Source organism: Dermochelys coriacea, chromosome 4 (assembly GCF_009764565.3).
Source record: "Dermochelys coriacea isolate rDerCor1 chromosome 4, rDerCor1.pri.v4, whole genome shotgun sequence".
In the NCBI taxonomy this organism is placed as follows: Eukaryota; Metazoa; Chordata; order Testudines; family Dermochelyidae; genus Dermochelys; species Dermochelys coriacea.
Window position 1 is genome coordinate 22,327,004 of NC_050071.1, and position 19,320 is coordinate 22,346,323.

Consider the following 19,320-nt stretch of genomic DNA (forward strand, 5'->3'; position numbering starts at 1 on the left):
ATGCACAAGTCCTGGGGGGTAGTCAGAGGTGGGAAGCGGGGGGAGTTGGATATGGGTGGGAGTTCTGGGGGGCTGGAATGGGGGTGGAGGCCAGGCCATGTTTCACTGTTTGGGGAGGCATAGCCTCCCCCAGCCTTCCCTACCTGGCCCTCCATACAATTTCTGTACCCGATGTGGCATTAGGGCCAAAAAGTTTGTCCACCCCTGCTCCAGTGGGATTTTCAATCTCCAATTTTTAATGAGTTCCAACAACTATTTAAATGTGTTAACAATGTCTAGCATCCAGTGATGTGTGTTTTGTGATCAGCTGCAATATTTCCTGCTTTTTTCTTTCAATTTAATAGTGTGCAAGGTTTTTTTAGGCTAATATTTTCTGGTTTGTAACAATACAGTTCTTGGGCTGGGAGTGAGTTTACGTCCACATTAGTGTCAGGTAAAAAAGTACAGTGAATCCATGTAACAGCTTTTTCATTATTTTTATTTTTGTGCTTGTCACTGCATAGCACAAAACTCATGTCGCGAATTCTACATTTGTCAGCAAGAGGAAAATAAATAGTAATTATGAGGCAGACGTACCAGCAGCCATATGAGTTAAACATTTAACATTCAGGTAAAGGGAACAAGATGTTCTTCTGTTTCAGGTAATTGTAATGGTTGCATGATATTTATTTTCCTTCTGTACAATACCTATCCTTGATTAAGTGAAGGTTTCCATACTCCTCTGTTGTCACTTTAAACCCCTGGGATCTGTAAATGTAGGTACAGCATTAACAATTAGCTTCTGCTCTCAGCCGATGAAGAAGGCTGATAATTGTGGCTGCTGCGAAGGATCATGTGATAGGGTCGAAGACTCACTGGTGCGACGCCTCCTGCTGGTTGTCTGGGAATTAGCTCTTTTCCAGCATTGGAGCACCCTCTGCTGGCCAGTCTCACTTGCCTCAGGCCCTCCATGACCCTCCTGGACCCCGGTGCCTCTTACCTCGGGGTTCTGCCCCCAGCATTACCCAAAGTCCCTCAGTCTTCCCTCTCAGGGGAACCCCCCCCACCTTGCCTCAGTAGCTACTGCTGGTCGTCATCTAGCCCGTTCTCACTGGGGCAAACTGCAGTCTGTAATGGCCACTAATCATCGGCAAGGGGGTTGGACCAGATGCCTCTGCCTATCCCCGGGCTACACCTCCCAGCCCCAGTACCTGCATAGGCCTTTATCAAGGCCTCAGCCTGGGGAATTGCCAGGCTGGAGCTCCCCAGCTCCTCTTGCCTTTCCACAGCCCTGCTCTGCTTCAAGTACCCTATTCCTAGGCAGCTAAGTTCTTCTCCCTCCAAGGCTGGAGAGAGACTGTGACCCAGCTCCTCCCTTAGGTCTTCTTATACTTCCAGTCTGGCCCTGATTGGCTGCCTCAAGCCCACTCCTAATTGGCTCCCCAGGGCAGGCCTTTCCCAGCCCTTCCACACTGGAAGACCACTATAAGGAGAGGGAGGTAGAAGTCCTTGTACTACAGATACCATGTTTCTAGAAGATAATGCCTAATTGAGTTTAAAGGACTGATTTGCGTGTAAGGATCTTGTCTTGTGCTGGGAATGAGAGGAGCAATATATGTGGAGAAAGATTACTGTGAAATGATTAGAAGTAACATAAAGAGTGAAATAATTATGGTAAACCTATCATATCTGGCCACAACACTCTTACTGAAAGAATATTACGACTTGGAGAAACCATCTGCACAGGAGCTAGCAAACAGAGCTCTAAACAGGGGAGTTTGAGTGGGAGTTCTGTTGGAGGAGAAGGTAGTTGTACTTGGTTTTGTATTTTTAGTATTTGTGTGTGTGTGTAGGGGCTTTGTGCTGGGACAACAGCTGAGCCCTGCTTGGGGGGGTGGGGTTCTGACTAGAGGTCCTATAAAGGTAGCCAGCCAACCAGTCAGGCAGCGGCACAGACAGCTGCGGCGACACAGGAGCTAGCAAACAGAGCTCTAAACAGGGGAGTTTGAGTGGGAGTTTGTATTGTGGTGCTTGTTTGGGGTTTGCTTTTGCTGGGGTGGGGTGGTCTTTTTGGTGTGACTTGTGTTTCCCAGAGTAACAGGATTTAGGTGGGAAGGCGATGACAGATACGGAGGCAGCTGTGGGAGTGACTCCTGTAGTGGAAGACACATTGAGGATGACTGGATGTGGAAGCTGTGGTATGGGAAGCTGGAGGGGGGACCTGATAAGAGTTTTTTCTGCATGAAATGCCGTCTGATAGAGTTGATGGAGGAAAAGATCTGAGGTCTGGAGATGCAGGTGGAAAGTCTCGTTGAGTTTAGGAAGGGGTTTGAGCAGATGATGGAGCAAAGATATGAGGTATCTGAAGGGAAAAGCGCAGACTCTCAGATGGAAGCAGGGCTGGGGAATTTTGTGGGGAGACTGGGTGAGGAAAGTGGTCAGTGGAAGCATGTGACTAAAAGAACCAGGCAGAGGAAAAGACGGGCTAGTGAAGGAGAAATAGAGCTTAGGAATAGGTTTGCAGAGTTGGAAAATGAAGAAGGGGTTCAGCAGGTACTTGTTGAAGGTGGAAGGGTAAGGAAGAAGAGAAGAGAGGCTAGTCCTATAGGAAAAGCAGAAGAGTCAAGGGAGACTACACCAAATATGAGCCCCAGGAGGATACAGGATGGGTTGAAGAGGATTATAAGGGAAAATAGGAATGGAAAGAACTTGCAGCCAGAGGGAACAGGGGAGACACTCGAGAATAGCACCGTCACCAGGAAAAGGCAGGTCTATGTGATAGGGGACTCTTTACTGAGAATAGACAGGCCTGTAACTAGAGCTGATCCAGAGAATAGAAGGGTGTGCTGTCTTCTGGGTGCTAAGATACGGGATGTAGACCTGAGGTTGAAAAGGATCCTAAAGGGAGCGGGAAAGAATCCCCTAATTATCCTTCATGTGGGAACAAATGATTCGGCTAGATTCTCGCTGGAAAGTATTAAGGGAGACTATGCTAGGCTGGGGAAGACGCTTAAGGAAATTGAGGCTCAGGTGATCTTTAGTGGGATCCTTCCTGTTCCTAGAGAAGGGCAACAAAGGTGTGACAAGATTATGACTGTCAACAGATGGCTTAGGCAGTGGTGCTATAAGGAGGGCTTTGGGATGTATGGCCACTGGGAGGCGTTCACGGACAGAGGATAATTCTCTCGGGATGGACTTCATCTGAGTAGGGAAGGAAATAGACTTCTGGGATGGAGGCTGGCACAACTGATAAAGAGAGCTTTAAACTAGGAATTAGGGGGAGATGGTTGGGAGATGTCCAGGTAATCTCCATGCCAGATTTTAGCATTGAGAGAGAAGAAGACGAAGTAAGAAAGGATACAGCCGTGGGTAGGAGAATGTATATAAGGAGCGAGGGCGGTGTGGATACTAGTCTAATAGGTTATACTGGCTGTAGAATGACTGTGCCTAATAGGGTACAAAATGTGAGCGAGGCCAAACAGCAAAAATTAAGATGTTTATACACCAATGCGAGGAGCCTAGGTAACAAAATGGAGGAACTAGAGCTACTGGTGCAGGAAGTGAAACCAGATATTCTAGGGATAACAGAAACATGGTGGAATAGTATTCATGACTGGACTACAGGTATTGAAGGGTATGTGCTGTTTAGGAAAGACAGAAACAAAGGTAAAGGTGGTGGAGTAGCATTGTATATCAATGATGAGGTAGAATGTAAAGAAATAAGAAGCGACACAATGGATAAGAGAGAGTCCGTCTGGGCAAAAATTACATTGGGGAAGAAAACTAGTAAAGCCTCTCCTACGATAGTGCTTGGGGTGTGCTATAGACCTCTGGGATCTAATTTGGATATGGATAGAGCCCTTTTTAATGTCTTTAATAAAGTAAATACTAATGGAAACTGCGTGATCATGGGAGACTTTAACTTCCCAGATATAGACTGGAGGACCAGTGCTAGTAATAACAATAGGGCTCAGATTTTCTTAGATGCGATAGCTGATGGATTCCTTTATCAAGTAGTTGCTGAACCGACTAGAGGGGATGCCATTTTAAATTTAATTTTGGTGCGTAGCGAGGACCTCATAGAAGAAATGGTTGTGGGGGACAATCTTGGCTCAAGTGATCATGAGCTAATTCAGTTCAAACTAAATGGAAGGATTAACAAAAATAAATCTGCAACTAGAGTTTTTGATTTCAAAAGGGCTGACTTTCAAAAATTAAGGAAATTAGTTAGGGAAGTGGATTGGACTGAAGAACTTATGGATCTAAAGGTAGAGGAGGCCTGGGATTACTTTAAATCAAAGCTGCAGAAGCTATCGGAAGCCTGTATCCCAAGAAAGGGGAAAAAATTCATAGGCAGGAGTTGTAGACCAAGCAGGATGAGCAAGCATCTTAGAGAGGTGATTAAGAAGAAGCAGAAAGCATACAGGGAGTGGAAGATGGGAGGGATCAGCAAGGAAAGCTACCTAATTGAGATCAGAACATGTAGGGATGAAGTGAGACGACCTAAAAGTCGAGTAGAGTTGGACCTTGCAAAGGGAATTAAAACCAATAGTAAAAGGTTCTATAGCCATATAAATAAGAAGAAAGCTAAGAAAGAAGAAGTGGGGCCGCTTAACACTGAGGATGGAGTGGAGGTTAAAGATAATCTAGGCATGGCCCAATATCTAAACAAATACTTTGCCTCAGTCTTTAATAAGGCTAAAGAGGATCTTAGGGATAATGGTAGCATGACAAATGGGAATGAGGATATGGTGGTAGATGTTACCATATCGGAGATAGAAGCGAAACTGAAACAGCTTAATGGGACTAAATCGGGGGGCCCAGATAATCTTCATCCAAGAATATTAAAGGAATATTAAAGGCACCTGAAATTGCAAGCCCATTAGCAAGAATTTTTAATGAATCTGTAAACTCAGGAGTAGTACCGAATGATTGGAGAATTGCTAATATAGTTCCTATTTTTAAGAAAGGAAAAAAAAAGTGATCCGGGTAACTACAGGCCAGTTAGTTTGACATCTGTAGTATGCAAGTATGGAAAAATAGTAGTATGGAAAAAAATTTGAAGGAGAAATTAGTTAAGGACATTGAAGTAAATGGGACAAAATACAACATGGTTTTACAAAAGGTAGATCGTGCCAAACCAACCTGAACTCCTTTTTTGAAAAGGTAACAGATTTTTTAGATAAAGGAATTGCAGTGGATCTAATTTACCTAGATTTCAGTAAGGCATTTGATACCGTGCCACATGGGGAATTATTAGTTAAATTGGAGAAGATGGGGATCAATATGAACATCAGAAGGCGGATAAGGAATTGGTTAAAGGGGAGACTGCAACGGGTCCTACTGAAAGGCGAACTGTCAGGTTGGAGGGAGGTTACCAGTGGAGTTCCTCAGGGATCGGTTTTGGGACCAATCTTATTTAATCTTTTTATTACTGACCTTGGCACAAAAAGTGGGAGTGTGCTAATAAAGTTTGCAGATGATACAAAGCTGGGAGGTATTGCCAATTCTGAGAAGGATCGGGATATTATACAGGAGGATCTGGATGACCTTGTAAACTGGAGTAATAGTAATAGGATGAAATTTAATAGTGAGAAGTGTAAGGTTATGCATTTAGGGATTAATAACAAGAATTTTAGTTATAAGTTGGGGACGCATCAATTAGAAGTAATGGAAGAGGAGAAGGACCTTGGAGTATTGGTTGATCATAGGATGACTATGAGCTGCCAATGCGATATGGCTGTGAAAAAAGCTAATGCGGTTTTGGGATGCATCAGGAGAGGCATTTCCAGTCGGGATAAGGAGGTTTTAGTACCGTTATACAAGGCACTGGTGAGACCTCACCTAGAATACTGTGTGCAGTTCTGGTCTCCCGTGTTTAAAAAGGATGAATTCAAACTGGAGCAGGTACAGAGAAGGGCTACTAGGATGATCCGAGGAATGGAAAACTTGTCTTATGAAAGGAGACTTAAGGAGCTTGGCTTGTTTAGCCTAAATAAAAGAAGGTTGAGGGGAGATATGATTGCTCTCTATAAATATATCAGAGGGATAAATACAGGAGAGGGAGAGGAATTATTTCAGCTCAGCACCAATGTGGACACAAGAAGAAATGGGTATAAACTGGCCACCAGGAAGTTTAGACTTGAAATCAGACGAAGGTTTTTAACCATCAGAGGAGTGAAGTTTTGGAATAGCCTTCCAAGGGAAGCAGTGGGGGCAAAAGATCTATCTGGTTTTAAGATTCTACTTGATAAGTTTATGGAGGAGATGCTATGATGGGATAATGGGATTTTGGTAAGTAATTGATCTTTAAATATTCAGGGTAAATAGGCCTAATCCCCTGAGATGGGATATTAGATGGATGGGATCTGAGTTACCCAGGAAAGAATTTTCTGTCGTGTCTGGCTGGTGAATCTTGCCCATATGCTCAGGGTTTAGCTGATTGCCATGTTTGGGGTCGGGAAGGAATTTTCCTCCAGGGCAGATTGGAGAGGCCCTGGAGGTTTTTCGCCTTCCTCTATAGCATGGGGCATGGTTGACTTGAGGGAGGCTTCTCTGCTCCTTGAGGTCTTTAGACCATGATTTAGGGATTTCAGTAGCTCAGACATAGGTGAGGTTTTTCATAGGAGAGGGTGGGTGAGATTCTGTGGCCTGCGCTGTGCAGGAGGTCGGACTGGATGATCAGAATGGTCCCTTCTGACCTTAGTATCTATGAATCTATGAATCCTCAAACCACTCACCGGACAAAGGGCCAGCTTCTTCCAGGACACAACAGACTTCCTCCAGAAATATTGTCATTCTTCCTCAACATTATCATTGTCACTTCCCTATACACCAACATCCGTCACAATGATGGCATTGCTGCAGGCCGCAAGATGTTGCAAGATAATGGACAACCCTCAGATACCCACCCCAAACACATTGCCAAACTTGTCTATTTCATCCTCACCCATAATAATTTTATGTGCAACAACAAACCAGGGGAACAGCCACAGACACTAGGATGGCTCCCCAATATGCCAATCTCTTCATGGGCCACCTTGAAGAAGACTTTCTGGACAAATGCACCATGAAATCAATGATACACCTGAGATACAATGATGATATTTTCATCCTCTGGATAGATGACCTAAACTCCCTCATAGATTTCCACAACTTCAGCAATCACCACCCTTCCTTTAAACTCTGCACTATTCCCACATTAGCATCAACTCCCTGGACACCACAATCAGCTTAAACCATGAAACCCTGCTGACAGCTATATACAAGAAACCCACGGATTACCACACCTACCTTCACAGATCTAGTAACCACCCCAAACACACCAAGAGGACATCTGTTATCTATAGCCAGGCATTCAGATACCCCAGAACATTTTCAGAGGAGAAAGTCCAGGATACACAATTTAACAAACTTAAAGCCACTTTCACCAAACAAGGACACTCCACCAGAAAAAAAAGATGGCATCATGGAACAGGCCACCCAAATACCCCAAGAGAGCTTGATTCAATAGTGATATCAAACCCATTCCAAGCACATACCTCTAATTGTCACCCATCACCCCACAATGGAACCACACAGAGTATCAGCAAACAATTTTAACACATATTTGATGGGGACCCATCCTGAAAGGAATCTTTCCTGAGCCTGCACTTTTGGCCTTCAAACAACCCCCATCTTCTTCAAGCTCATCCTCAGAAGCAAGCTCCGCACAGGCCAGGACACACACATTCAAAGCGGCACAGGGCCCTGCCAGAACAACAGATGCAAAACCTATAGGTGTATTTCCACAGCTACAATGATCAACACCCCACATAACACATCTTTCAAGATCTCTGGGTCCTACACATGCTATCACAACTTGTGGTGTTCTTTCTCCAGTGCACTAAATGCCCCAATAACAACTGTGTGAAACAAGACAATCACCATGCTCTCGAATGAACCTACACAGAAAAATGATACGACAAAAAACCCATTTCACCTGTGGATGAACACTTTTCTTAAAGTGATCACTCTAAATCTGACCTCTGTTCTAATCCTCAAAGGAAACCTGTACAACATCTTCAAAAGATGATCCTGGAAGCTTAAATTCATAACTTTGCTAGACACTAAAAATCAGGGACTGAATAGATACACTGGATTTATGGCTTATTACAACAATCTATAACACACTACCTCCCTCACCCCCAGCTTCCCCCATCCCCACCCTTTCCTCCTAATGACTGGAGAAGTGAATGGGTCACTTCACCTTGAATGGTCCCTTGAAATATGTGTTAGCTTCTTATGCTAAACAATCTATTTCACCTTGTATTTAGCTGTGACATACTGAGTACATTTACCAGACCTGAAGAAGATCTCCGTATAAGCTCAAAAGCATGTCTTTCTCACTAGGAGAGGTTGGTCCAATAAAAGAGATTACCTCACGCACATTGTGTCTCTAATGATTTGCCATGAAAGTCATCAAGTACCTGGGCCAATCTTTTGTGTGTATGTGTTTCTCTGTATTTATTTTGCTCTATTAGTACATTGATCTCTACGGTATGACATTTAGCCTTATGATGAATGAACTGGTGCACTAGAATAACAATGTGACATTCCTAAGGAAAATAGGGCCTGAACCAAAAGGCCTGTTGAAGTCAGTGTGAGTCTATCTATTGATTTCAATGGGCTTTAATTGGGCCCATATTGCAAATACATTGGACCCAGTACTGCAGTGCTTCAGAGACTAGCACAGTTGCTGTTGACCTCAGTGGGAGTTTTGTCTGAGCATGGACTAAAAAAGAAATGCAGAATTGGGCCTATTATGTTGTCTGGCATAGATTCACTAATATGGCACTTCTTGCAAAAATGTATATGTTGTCTTCATTTAGAAGAATGTATTATCAACTAAACAAATAACTGAATGGTCTGGCTTTATCTTAGTCATACTGAATGTAATAGTGCCTGGAGTTGAACGTATCCTAGATCACCTTTTTTCTCCTCTTCTTTTTTCAAATCAATCTGCTTTCCCCCATATACTTCTCATTGTAAATAATGACATGCAAGGTTAAATGCACAGACACAAAATGCAAGATTATTCACTATGTTTTTAAGCAACATTTCAGGTGCTTCTGGGAGTAGCTAATTTAAACAATTTGCCTCTAACCTTAGTATCCCACAGTTGGCTGACATGGGGTATGGGAACAGCAAAATACCAGACAATGCAAACTGTACCCCTCCAACTGGAGTCCACCCAAGTGAATATGAATTGTCTGGCTATCCACTGGCTACACCACCAGCATGTTCACTTTGCCTCTTTCTAAATGGTAGAGACACATTTTGGAGGCATTCTAGGCAGGACATTTAAGATTTACATGGGTGCAGATGTCCCTTCAGGACTCGATCCACGGTCCTTTTATCTTCTCAGAAACTGGTTCTTTAGTTGAACTACATGGAGATGGGTGTTGGGGGCAGAAGCATGATGCCAACAGATTGCGCTATTATGTCCTACTTCCCGAATTTGGTTTTCCCCTTGATGACTTCCAAAAGTGTTGCGTCTCTCAAATCCTGAGTATCGAGTTGTAGCTGAAACATACAACAAAAATCAATATGAAAATCTTGAAAGAAAACAATAACTAAGGGAAATGAAGTAACCAAATCCCAGATCCTGACTTTCTCACTTGGTCTTTGCCCACCCACAAAAATATTTACCAGATTGTGAGTGGTTTTAGTTCTGGCCGAATTCCTTTTTTATCCTAAGTTTCCCAATATTGATGTCTTATATAAATAGGACAATAAATATATATTGATTGTTGGTATGAAAATCAAAGCATGAATAAGTAGTCCTAATTTAAATTGGAGATAAAACTACTGTTGTTTTGGTTTTTTTTATGCTTCACCTTTAGTTTTGCTGAAACACAAAAAAGATATTCCTGTGAAAAGATATTACTAGAACAAAATCAGAATTTTACAGATAGCAATAGTCACATTTTGATGTAAATATAAATACTCATGATCCTGTAAGAAGAGTGCCAAAAGGAAGTGGTAAATTTTTATTTAGGTTATTAGTTCATTTAATTTTTCTGTAGCTCAGTTCAGCCATGGGGCCAATTTTTATTCTGCTAAACTGGGTCCAGATTTTAGTATTTTTCTTCTAGGTATAGGTCTGTTAAGTGCAGGTGAGATAATCTGGCCCTCTAGATTTAAATGAGAGCAGAATTTGGCCTATTGTGTTTATCCAGTCTGTGGGCCAGGTTCTGAACCACTACCAGGCTGAGTAGCACCTTTCTCCACAAATAATCCTGCTGATGTCAATAGGGCTATTTAAGTAAGGTGCATGTGGAAGGACACAGCATGTGGCGGCGTATCAAAAACTCGTCATCCATGGTTGTATGAATGTGTTTCTTATCACAAGAGGCGGCAGGGAAAGCTAGCATAAGGCACTGTCATTCTGCAGTGTACTTAATTTCTCAGTTTCACCATTGCTACAACTTAAAAGTGAAGGTAGTTTGAAGTTGTACACAGTATTGCAGAGACTGTTAATTCAAAGAGCTTTCCTGTTGTTAATTTTTGAATCTAACCATTGATGTATCACCTAGGTTTGATAGCTCCCAGTACCCTGGTTCAGTGTTAAAGGCTGATCTTTCTAAACTCTTGCTTTGTTTTCATATACAGGATGTTCTGAATAACTTGGGTTCCTGTGAGTTGGATGAAGATGACCTCATGCTTGATTTGGAATTCCTAGAAGAGCAGCATCACCATCGTTCTGGTAAGTCATACAAATATTGGATATTTACAACTTGAATATTATTTATGTACTGTAACATAAAGGAAAAAATTAGTGCACTTACTTAGAAGTAATAAAAATTAATTGGGGTGAGGAGGGAGAGGATTATGCATTTAGCAGCTTAATGGTTGTAATTGCTTTTGGGAACTGGCATGCAGGATATCATGTTCTTTACACTTCAGTTGCTGATTCCTTAACATCATTTGGGATGCTGTCATTACTTGGAGATCAAGTCTTTTTACTATGGATCACTTCATATGGCCAGTTATCACACTGAGGCAATTTTTACAGATGCAAAAGATTCCCAATTGTGCAGCATCAAGGACAAATTAATTTGGTTTTCCAGATGGTTAAAATAACTAGTGCCTACTGTGGAGCCACCAAAAGGCCACCGCAGATATTAGTGAGCCCGTTTTGTGTGCGTGTTAGAATAAGTTTTAGCATGGTGCTTAACCCTTTGTCACACTTACTTTCAATTAATGTTTACTAATACAGCTACAAAGAATATGAGCTTCTCTCACTTCTTGTTCTTGTTATGTGCAATTTGATCTTCTCTTTTACTTTTAGTTAAAAACTGTGTAATCTGAATTAATTCCAAATGACCGGAGCTGGTGATGGTAGGCAAATAACAAACACTAATGCTTGTAACCACAGTCAACTCAGATTGTTTTCAGAGCCATGTTGTAATAGGAATAAATGAGATCTTGGTGTGTGCTGGCACCTCACAGCACGGAATTCAGCATTCACTGAGCTTTGAAATTAAGTCATTTAGGCCCAGATTTTTAAAGGCATTTAGGAGTTGCTGTCCTCAGCATTGCCTGACTGATTTAGGAGTCTGTCTCATTTTCAAAAGACTAACTCTTCTGAAGTGTCTCAATCCTTTAAAAAATGACTTAGGCTCCTAAATCAATTGGGTATTACAATTCTGAGCACAGCAAAACTTAAATACCTTTGCAAATCTGGGCCTAAATGACTTAATTGAAACCAGATTGAAGTTAGAGGACAGAGTGCCATTGACTTCCAAGGGATTTGGATCAGGCCTATAATACATATGAGATTTATTCCTTGCAGCAAGTAGAGATGTGTTTTTGTAGCTGTTCATGACACACTATCTGACTGAGTAAAAATAAAATTGGTTGAACTGAGTTTACATGGTGTTTTTCTGCAACACAGTTGGATAAAATATGCATGCAAGACACTTAACATGCTGCTAATGCTATTTCCATCACTGTATTATAGGGAAAGACTGAGTAGCTATTCCACAGTGTCTCAATAGGAAGCAGAATACCCAGAGAACATGCACATGGAATGGCAGTACCAGCATTACATGTCCTATTTGCAGTGTCCTACTGTGTGGCGGGAGGATGAGCCGAACTGGGTAAACAAGGACAGATTCCTATATAAAGAGGAGATTAACAATGCTACAAACTGGTTATAGGAAAACATCTCTTGTGATTAGGTGTTGGTTGAAGGTGGTCTATCTACTTAACTCTAAATGTTAAAATAACAAACCTTACCTTTTAACACTTTAAGAAATCAGAACAATTATGCTTTTATTCCTTCCTTAGATTTACTGGATTAAATTCCTGTACATTAAAACTCACTAAAAGTAACCAGAAGATCATATTTATTCTTTTGTGAAATTGTCAAGTTATTGTCAACTTCATTTGAAATTCTGAAAAGGGAAACTCTGATCCTAAAAAAACTGCTGCTTTTGCAGCCTTAAATAGTAAAAGTAAAAACAGCTGCAAAAAATAGTAAAAGCAAAAACAGTGACTTTGACTGGTCTGAGTTTTGAAGCTGGGAGCCACAGTAGTCTGCTGAGAGAATTCCAGAATTTCTGTTGGCTGGTGTAGTAAGGCAGAGTGGCCTCCCTCTGGACTGGAGAGCGAGGGACCACTACACCCCCTTGGTGGGTGGAGCCGAACCTGCCTCGCCTCCCTCGCCAGAAGGACCGGGGCGGGACAGGAAGTATAAAGAGATGACCCTGCAGCTCAGTTGAATGGGAGCAAGCAGACTAGACGGACGCATGCTGCGGCTCCCAGGAGCTGATCTACGCTCTGCCACACCCTGCCCCCGGCGGAGACAGACCCAGATGAGGGGTTACCAGGACTATGGTCAGCTGCTTACCCAGAGGAGCCTGAGGACTGGTGGATACCCAGGTACCAAACCTTGGAGAGATAGAAAGTAGCCCAGGGGCAGCTGACGACTGGCCGGGTACAGGGCTGACCGCTTCTAGGTTGGTGTGTTGCAGCTGGATCCCCACTGGCCCAGTGGCAGACCTCTCTGTCACTGCTAGGGCCCTGGGCTGGGACACAGTGGAGTAGGGTGGGCCCGCATCACCCTGCCCCCCAAATCCCACGGTGGCAGACTCCTCACCGTAGGCCAGGAGGCCTGTGCTCTCTGAACATCACTGTCAGCATCCTAGATCCTGCTGGGTGCTCAACTCTTTTTGGAGCCCCCGAGACTGTTTGTTAGTACTCACTCTTTCCTGAACCCTGAGACTGTATGGGTTTGCTGGTTGCCTGAGCCCAAAGCCCAGGCTAAAGCCGGCTCCCTGCTCTGCCTCGCCAAAAGGGCTAGAGCCTATTGACTGTGTGCTTGCTGGCTGCCTAAGCCCCAGCTTAGGCTGAAGCCTGCTCCCTGCTCTGCCCTGCTCAAAGGGCTAGAGCTACAGACGATGTATTTTTGCTGGCTGCCTCGACCTGGAGGCATAGGCGATAGCCTACTGCTAACCGGCCCCGCCGGAGGGCAGGGGCTTCAGACTGTTAATTGGTGTCAGCCCCAGCTGAGTGGGCTGAGGGCTAAAGACGACATCGGCGTGCCCCCACCCTGGGTTAGGGACAGGAGCCTGGACTATTATTTTATGGTTGCTTTTGTTAGACGGATCCCGTCCAGGCGACTCGAGCCCAAAGACTATTGCCCCTACAGTGAGACAGTGTGGCTTCCATACCTACTGGAGATTGAGGGACCAATACACCGGTCCTGGAGTTCTAGTCAAATTAACAGTTATAAGAGAAGAGATATTACAAATATGAATTGGTCTTTTTAAAAATTACTGATTATTACCTGCAATTTGCTAAACATAAATTAGTTGATATTACTAGGGCCCTAGTACTACTATAGTTTGTAATTTTTAGATGTCGTCTTAGAATCATCAAAAATGTTAGAATTCTGATATTGTAGAGATGGTGTTGAATTCATTAGCTGTGTAGTACCTCAGTGAGAATTTGATTAATGTGCCTTATTATTTTGCAAGTGGAACTTCTGTTTCAATTACATCTCATCAAAATAATAGAGTATGCACCACAATGAGTCATGGATGATTTGAACGAGCATATTTTTTAACAAAATTAAACGATTTTGTGAGCATTTTCCTGCACTGTAATGCTCTCTCTCTAATCTAAAAGTTTCTCTTGGGATCAGTCTCCCTGTTACAAAGTGACTCATCCCTTAAAGGCAGAAGGGCTGCAGATAGCCAATCCTGATTACAAAATGAGTCACTCCTGGCTCAGAGATCAAGATGATAGGTCTACAAAGAGCAGTGGGAGGCTGCAATAAAGGGCAGAACCTCAGAAAATTGTAGAGAGACTACAGACAGTGTGAAGGCTCCTGCAGCGAAGATCCAGAGACCAAGGGTGTTGGAGGTGAGAGAAGCCCAGACAGTAAGAGGCTCCAGTGCGGAAACCTAGATGGAGTTTGGGCCTAAAAGCTTATCTTCAGCTAGGAAGAGCAGGGAAGATGGGCTGTGAGAAAAAGAAAAAGAACTCCAGCTGTGATTTTTGTGTGGTAATAGACTTTACTTTGGGACCCAGAGGAACGTTAAGAGCTATTTCTGTTATTAGACTGGCCCCAGGCAGGGTTGGTGTTAACCAGAGAGGAGCTCATGTGCAGTTGTTATGGGGCCCTCAAGAGCAGAAAGAGAAAGTGTGCCACAGAGGCCCCTTTGGCCACAAGGGGGAGCCCAGGAGTTGGCCCAACCCTGTTAAGCTCCCAATAGGGAGTACACAGTGGGTATTTTTGGTATTTTTAGCTCCATATCACAGGAAGTGCAGCCATAGTGTATAACTGATTTCTAATATGGTGCCTAGTACTGAGGACATCAGACAAGCAGAATGTTGTAAGAAGAATTGTTGTGTAGAAGCTAGATAGAATATTTGTTGCAATAAGAATAGTCAGGATGGTTTATATGTCTGATTACCAGGGGAGAATTACTTTTTTAAGGCAAAAACAAACAGCAAAACTACCAGTAACACTTTGTCTCCAATATTCCAATGTCCATTTCTTAGTAACAGTGTTAAATGCCATATTTGGATTCTAGGACCCAGATCTTGGAGAAGGTTTTGTGCTTGCAGTTCCTTACTCTCAACTGATTATCTTATGGTGCTACTCAGGTATTAAGGTCCACAGTTGCAGCTGCCGTTGCAGGATCAGGCCCTTAGACGCTTATTTGTAAATAGGCATTTTCTATACCTGAAAATTATGCTGGAAAATTATTCAATCATAAGTTAATGTTTACAGCTCAGGTAACTTTGGGGCTTGATCCTTCATGAGATATGTGGTGCAGATCAACACATAGCTTTGAAAAACAGGCTACGCTCACATGTGAGTAAGTGCACGAGCTTGTCTCCCATAATTCACAGTGACGCAAGCCCCGCAGAAGAGAGGAGGATCATGTATATTGTGCTAAAAGGGCTATTACCTTATTCCACCCCATAAATGTGCTTGAAGGAACATTATGTAAACTTGTTTTCAGACTATGCAAAAAGCATATTCAGAGCAATACAAGTACCCTGTGGATTTTCATATAACCTCCATTAGAAAAAGAAATTCCATAATAACAGCACTGGCTCTTCTTCTGTGTGGTATTCCTTGTTTTCTTGTTTATGAAGGATAGAAGATAAAAGCTCTCTTAAAAATATAAAGTAGCCCAGTTATTTTTAATAGCTGATACCAGGCATGCCCCAAAAAATGATTATTTCCAATCTGAAGTTATTTTTTAAAAAAATCTAAAGCTCTGTCATGATTTTAAATTACTTTTATACATTTTATACGAACAGAATCATGATCACCTCTAAAATGAGCTGCTTATAAAAAATTGAAGTGCCCCAATAATTTTATAATTAAATTGCAGAAGCCTGGGAATGTCAATCAATTTTGCAATGAAAGTCCTGCTTAAAAGACAAAAAAAAGGGGGAAAAGTTCTGCAATTTTAAATAAAAATGTACAGAATGGACTCATGTAAAGCCACCAGAGTGTAGTTTCACAAGTATTTAAATCTGTAAGCGAGTCGCAGTCTAATACAGAAGTCTGAAACCTATTGATTAGTGTCAGATGGAACCTTTCAAAAACCGATGCCAAAATGTTCGGACTTGGGTACTTACATTTAGCTACCCAAATTCATTTCTAGGTGCTTAAATTGAAGCTGCAGGTGCTCAGAATCTCTGAAAATCAGACTCATTTTTTCGATACCTAAATATGGATTCAAGCGGCTGCTTTTAAAAAACCAAGTTTGACCATTTTTGATCAGACCCTCAGCTGGTGTAACTTGGTGTAGCAGGTTTAAATCAGCGAAACAGTGCCAATTTATACCAGCTGAGGATCTGGCCCTTTGACCCTATATTCTAAATAAAAACTTTTAAAGAATTTAACACTTCCAGTTAACTAACCAAAATAACCTTTATGTGCAGAAATGGAGCATATAAGATAAATTTATGCTGTTTTGTTCATGTTCAGAGCACTTGCCGGCTGCAGCTAAGGATCAAACTCCATGGTTCAGTGCATGGGCTGATTGCTGCAGGGGTCAGGAAGTATTTTCTCCCTTCTCCTCCCATGTAGCAGTAATAGTAGAAATAATAATGTTTAGCACTGATGATGTTAGCTAGCTAGCTAGCTAGCTAGCTAGCTAGCTAGCTAGCTAGTAGAGTAAAGGGGGAAGTGGGCTTCACCATTATAAAGTGCTAAATATACTGGTAACTGGCAAAATGTAGGAGACCAGCCTTGATGGATCACTGATCCAACTGGTACAGTGTGATGAGGATTATGATCCTGTAATGCATAAATCCTAATAAGTTAGTCACAGTTAGTAGAGACCTGTGAGGTGGCATGACAAACTCTAGAAGCCAAAATCAACATAGTTAAGGTAGTGGTCATCCTTCTTGAAAGTACAGTATAGAAACTGTTTACACAGATCAGAGAAGATATTTTTTTAATGAACTGGGTGAGGTTATGTGGCACCTCCCTATTAACTGTTCCCCCATTAAATATATTGTCTTTTAGGCTGCCAAGGCTTAAATATCTTTTGAAGCTGCTATTAAAAGTTTATAATATACTGATTTTATGTTTCTAGCATTGTTAATTCACAGGATGTTCTCTAAACCTAGCTGCAGGTTTAGACATGTTCCCTCTTCTGAAGAGCTTACAATCCAAGATTGTCAAGAGAAGCAAAGATGAGATAAGGAACAATCATTCTGTTTTTTTTTTTTTAATTTTTAATTTTTTTTTAAAGTGGGATTTTTTGTATGTGCTATATGTAGACATATTTTCACTGGAAGGGATTAGATACATCTATTTACGATGTACACATATTTATGTTAAGATATGGCACTGATTATTTTATTCTTTCTGTGTGAAAAATAAGAGTAAATAGGTCCATTTTTTATTTTTTGGTTTAAAGTTTAATGATGTGGTGCTATTTAATACTGCAAATAATGAGAAGACAATGTAAAATGTCAGGGACATAATTAGGGCCCATGGGTTATCGTACTACCACATGCTGATGTTAGAGATGCATAGTTTTTATTTTGTGCGCATTAGTAGGATCAGAAATGTAGTGTTTTGGGTTGTAGCATTGTATCATAATGCAGATGTTTGTTTCTCCTCCAGATCTTTAAAAAAAATAATGGAATATTATAAATTCTCTAGGGCAGGATTGAATATAGCTTCTACTTTTCATTTGGATAAAAGTTTTAATTATTTTTTGAATGGCAAATTAAAATAGTCGTACCAGACTCTGATCTCTTTCACTTCCTTTAATAAGATATTCAAATTCACAATTATCAACCCCTGTAACAGGAACAATCCAGTGTATTTGTTTGCATTGTTTTAAAAAGTGAAAGTTGTATTAGATGGGCTCATCGTGTTTTTGAAAGCCTGACAGGCCTTAGGCCAATATCTGTTGATACACAGCCAAATGTTGGTGTAATGGCCCAGTGATGTCAATTAGGAATTAATTAGGTAGCTGCTAAATTATTTTGAATTTGATGAACAAACAGTGTGGAAATTCTGCAGTGAATTAGGAGCTCCTCCTGTGCCTATTAATTAAAGGTAGTAATTTTTGTTATTAATTTTTAATGGGTAGTAGCACAGCTCAGCTGAGATGGAATCCCATTGGTTTTGAATGTAGAACTAGCCCTCACACAAGGATAAATATAAAGAACAACTGCTGGGAAATGTAGCCTATAAAGATAATGCTTGACTGTGTTTATATGGAAATATGTTGAAATGTAAGTAGGCCCAAAAATCTATTTCCTAAAAATAGACTTGACAATTATCAAGTGATGCCTTGCAAAATATGAGTAAAGTGATATAAGACAATTTAGAGGCAAGTTGAAGATAAATTTGGTTATAATCCCAAGTCACATTGTAAGCATATCTTGATCCTAGCTGGTTTTTACAAGTGTTCTAGACAAAATATTAATGTTTTGGAAAATGCTATCTGTATTGATACTTATTGGTATGACATTTAATCAGGAGTTAATGAAAGATGAGTTTAATGTTAAACAGGCAGTGAGAAAGTAGAAAATATTTAATTATGGTTAAAAGGGTGGATTCATTAATGCTAATCATTTAAGGGACTGTGACTGGGTGGATTCAGCCCACTGCTGGAGGTCTCAGGATCCTGCCACACTCAGTCCCAGAGAGGAGCAGAAGAGAAATTCTTCAAGTTGCCTAGTATGGCTGCAGGGGAAACAGCCAATCAGAAGGCCAATCAGTGGCCAGGAGGATAACATAAACAGGAGTAGCAGAGACAGAGTCAGTCAGTTGCTGCCTGGAACTGCAAGAGAGAGCACCAGATTCCTGGCTGGCTAGAAAGAGCAGCAGAACTATGGACAGCTCAGTATGGGTAGGGCTGAGCTCAGGTGGTGGGCTGCCAAAGACCAGGAGAGCTAAGAAGGAGCTCCTGGCTCGCAGAGGGGACCCAGCAGGGACTGAGCCTAGAAGCCCTGGGGTTATGGCCCCATACCAGGGCTGGGAGAAGATAAATATGTATCCCCTTGGAAGCAATTTGTTCTATTCCACTTACAGCACCACAAACTGAGAGACTTCAGGCACAAACACTCGATCGGGGAGCACGGGGAGGAGGGGGGAGTGCTCATGAGAGGCAGGTGCCAACCGTGTTAGAGGGGCATTATTATAATTGATTATAAAAATCAATATGCTCATTTTAGATAGGTGCACCCATCTACTATCTAGGTACTGTTAGAGAAAGGATTATACCAATTCTCTTCATTCAAGGATTGATCACTCCAATAAACATCATTTAAACTTAGAATGTGCGTATAAATGCTGTGTAT

General features: G+C 41.7%; 1 protein-coding gene across 9 annotated transcripts in view; it reads left to right on the forward strand.

Annotated features, from left to right (window-relative positions):
- CCSER1 (coiled-coil serine rich protein 1) overlaps nt 1–19,320 on the forward strand; it is a 1,112,896-nt gene that overhangs the window by 187,995 nt on the left and 905,581 nt on the right. For all 9 annotated transcript variants that reach the window (XR_005292660.2, XM_043512606.1, XM_038400041.2 and 6 more), the window contains exon 4: nt 10,633–10,726. Coding sequence is in view for 8 of the 9 variants with exons in the window: in XM_043512606.1 (XP_043368541.1) it covers nt 10,633–10,726 (94 nt within the window). In the remaining variant the exon portion in view is untranslated. The remainder of the gene's footprint in view (nt 1–10,632; nt 10,727–19,320) is intronic.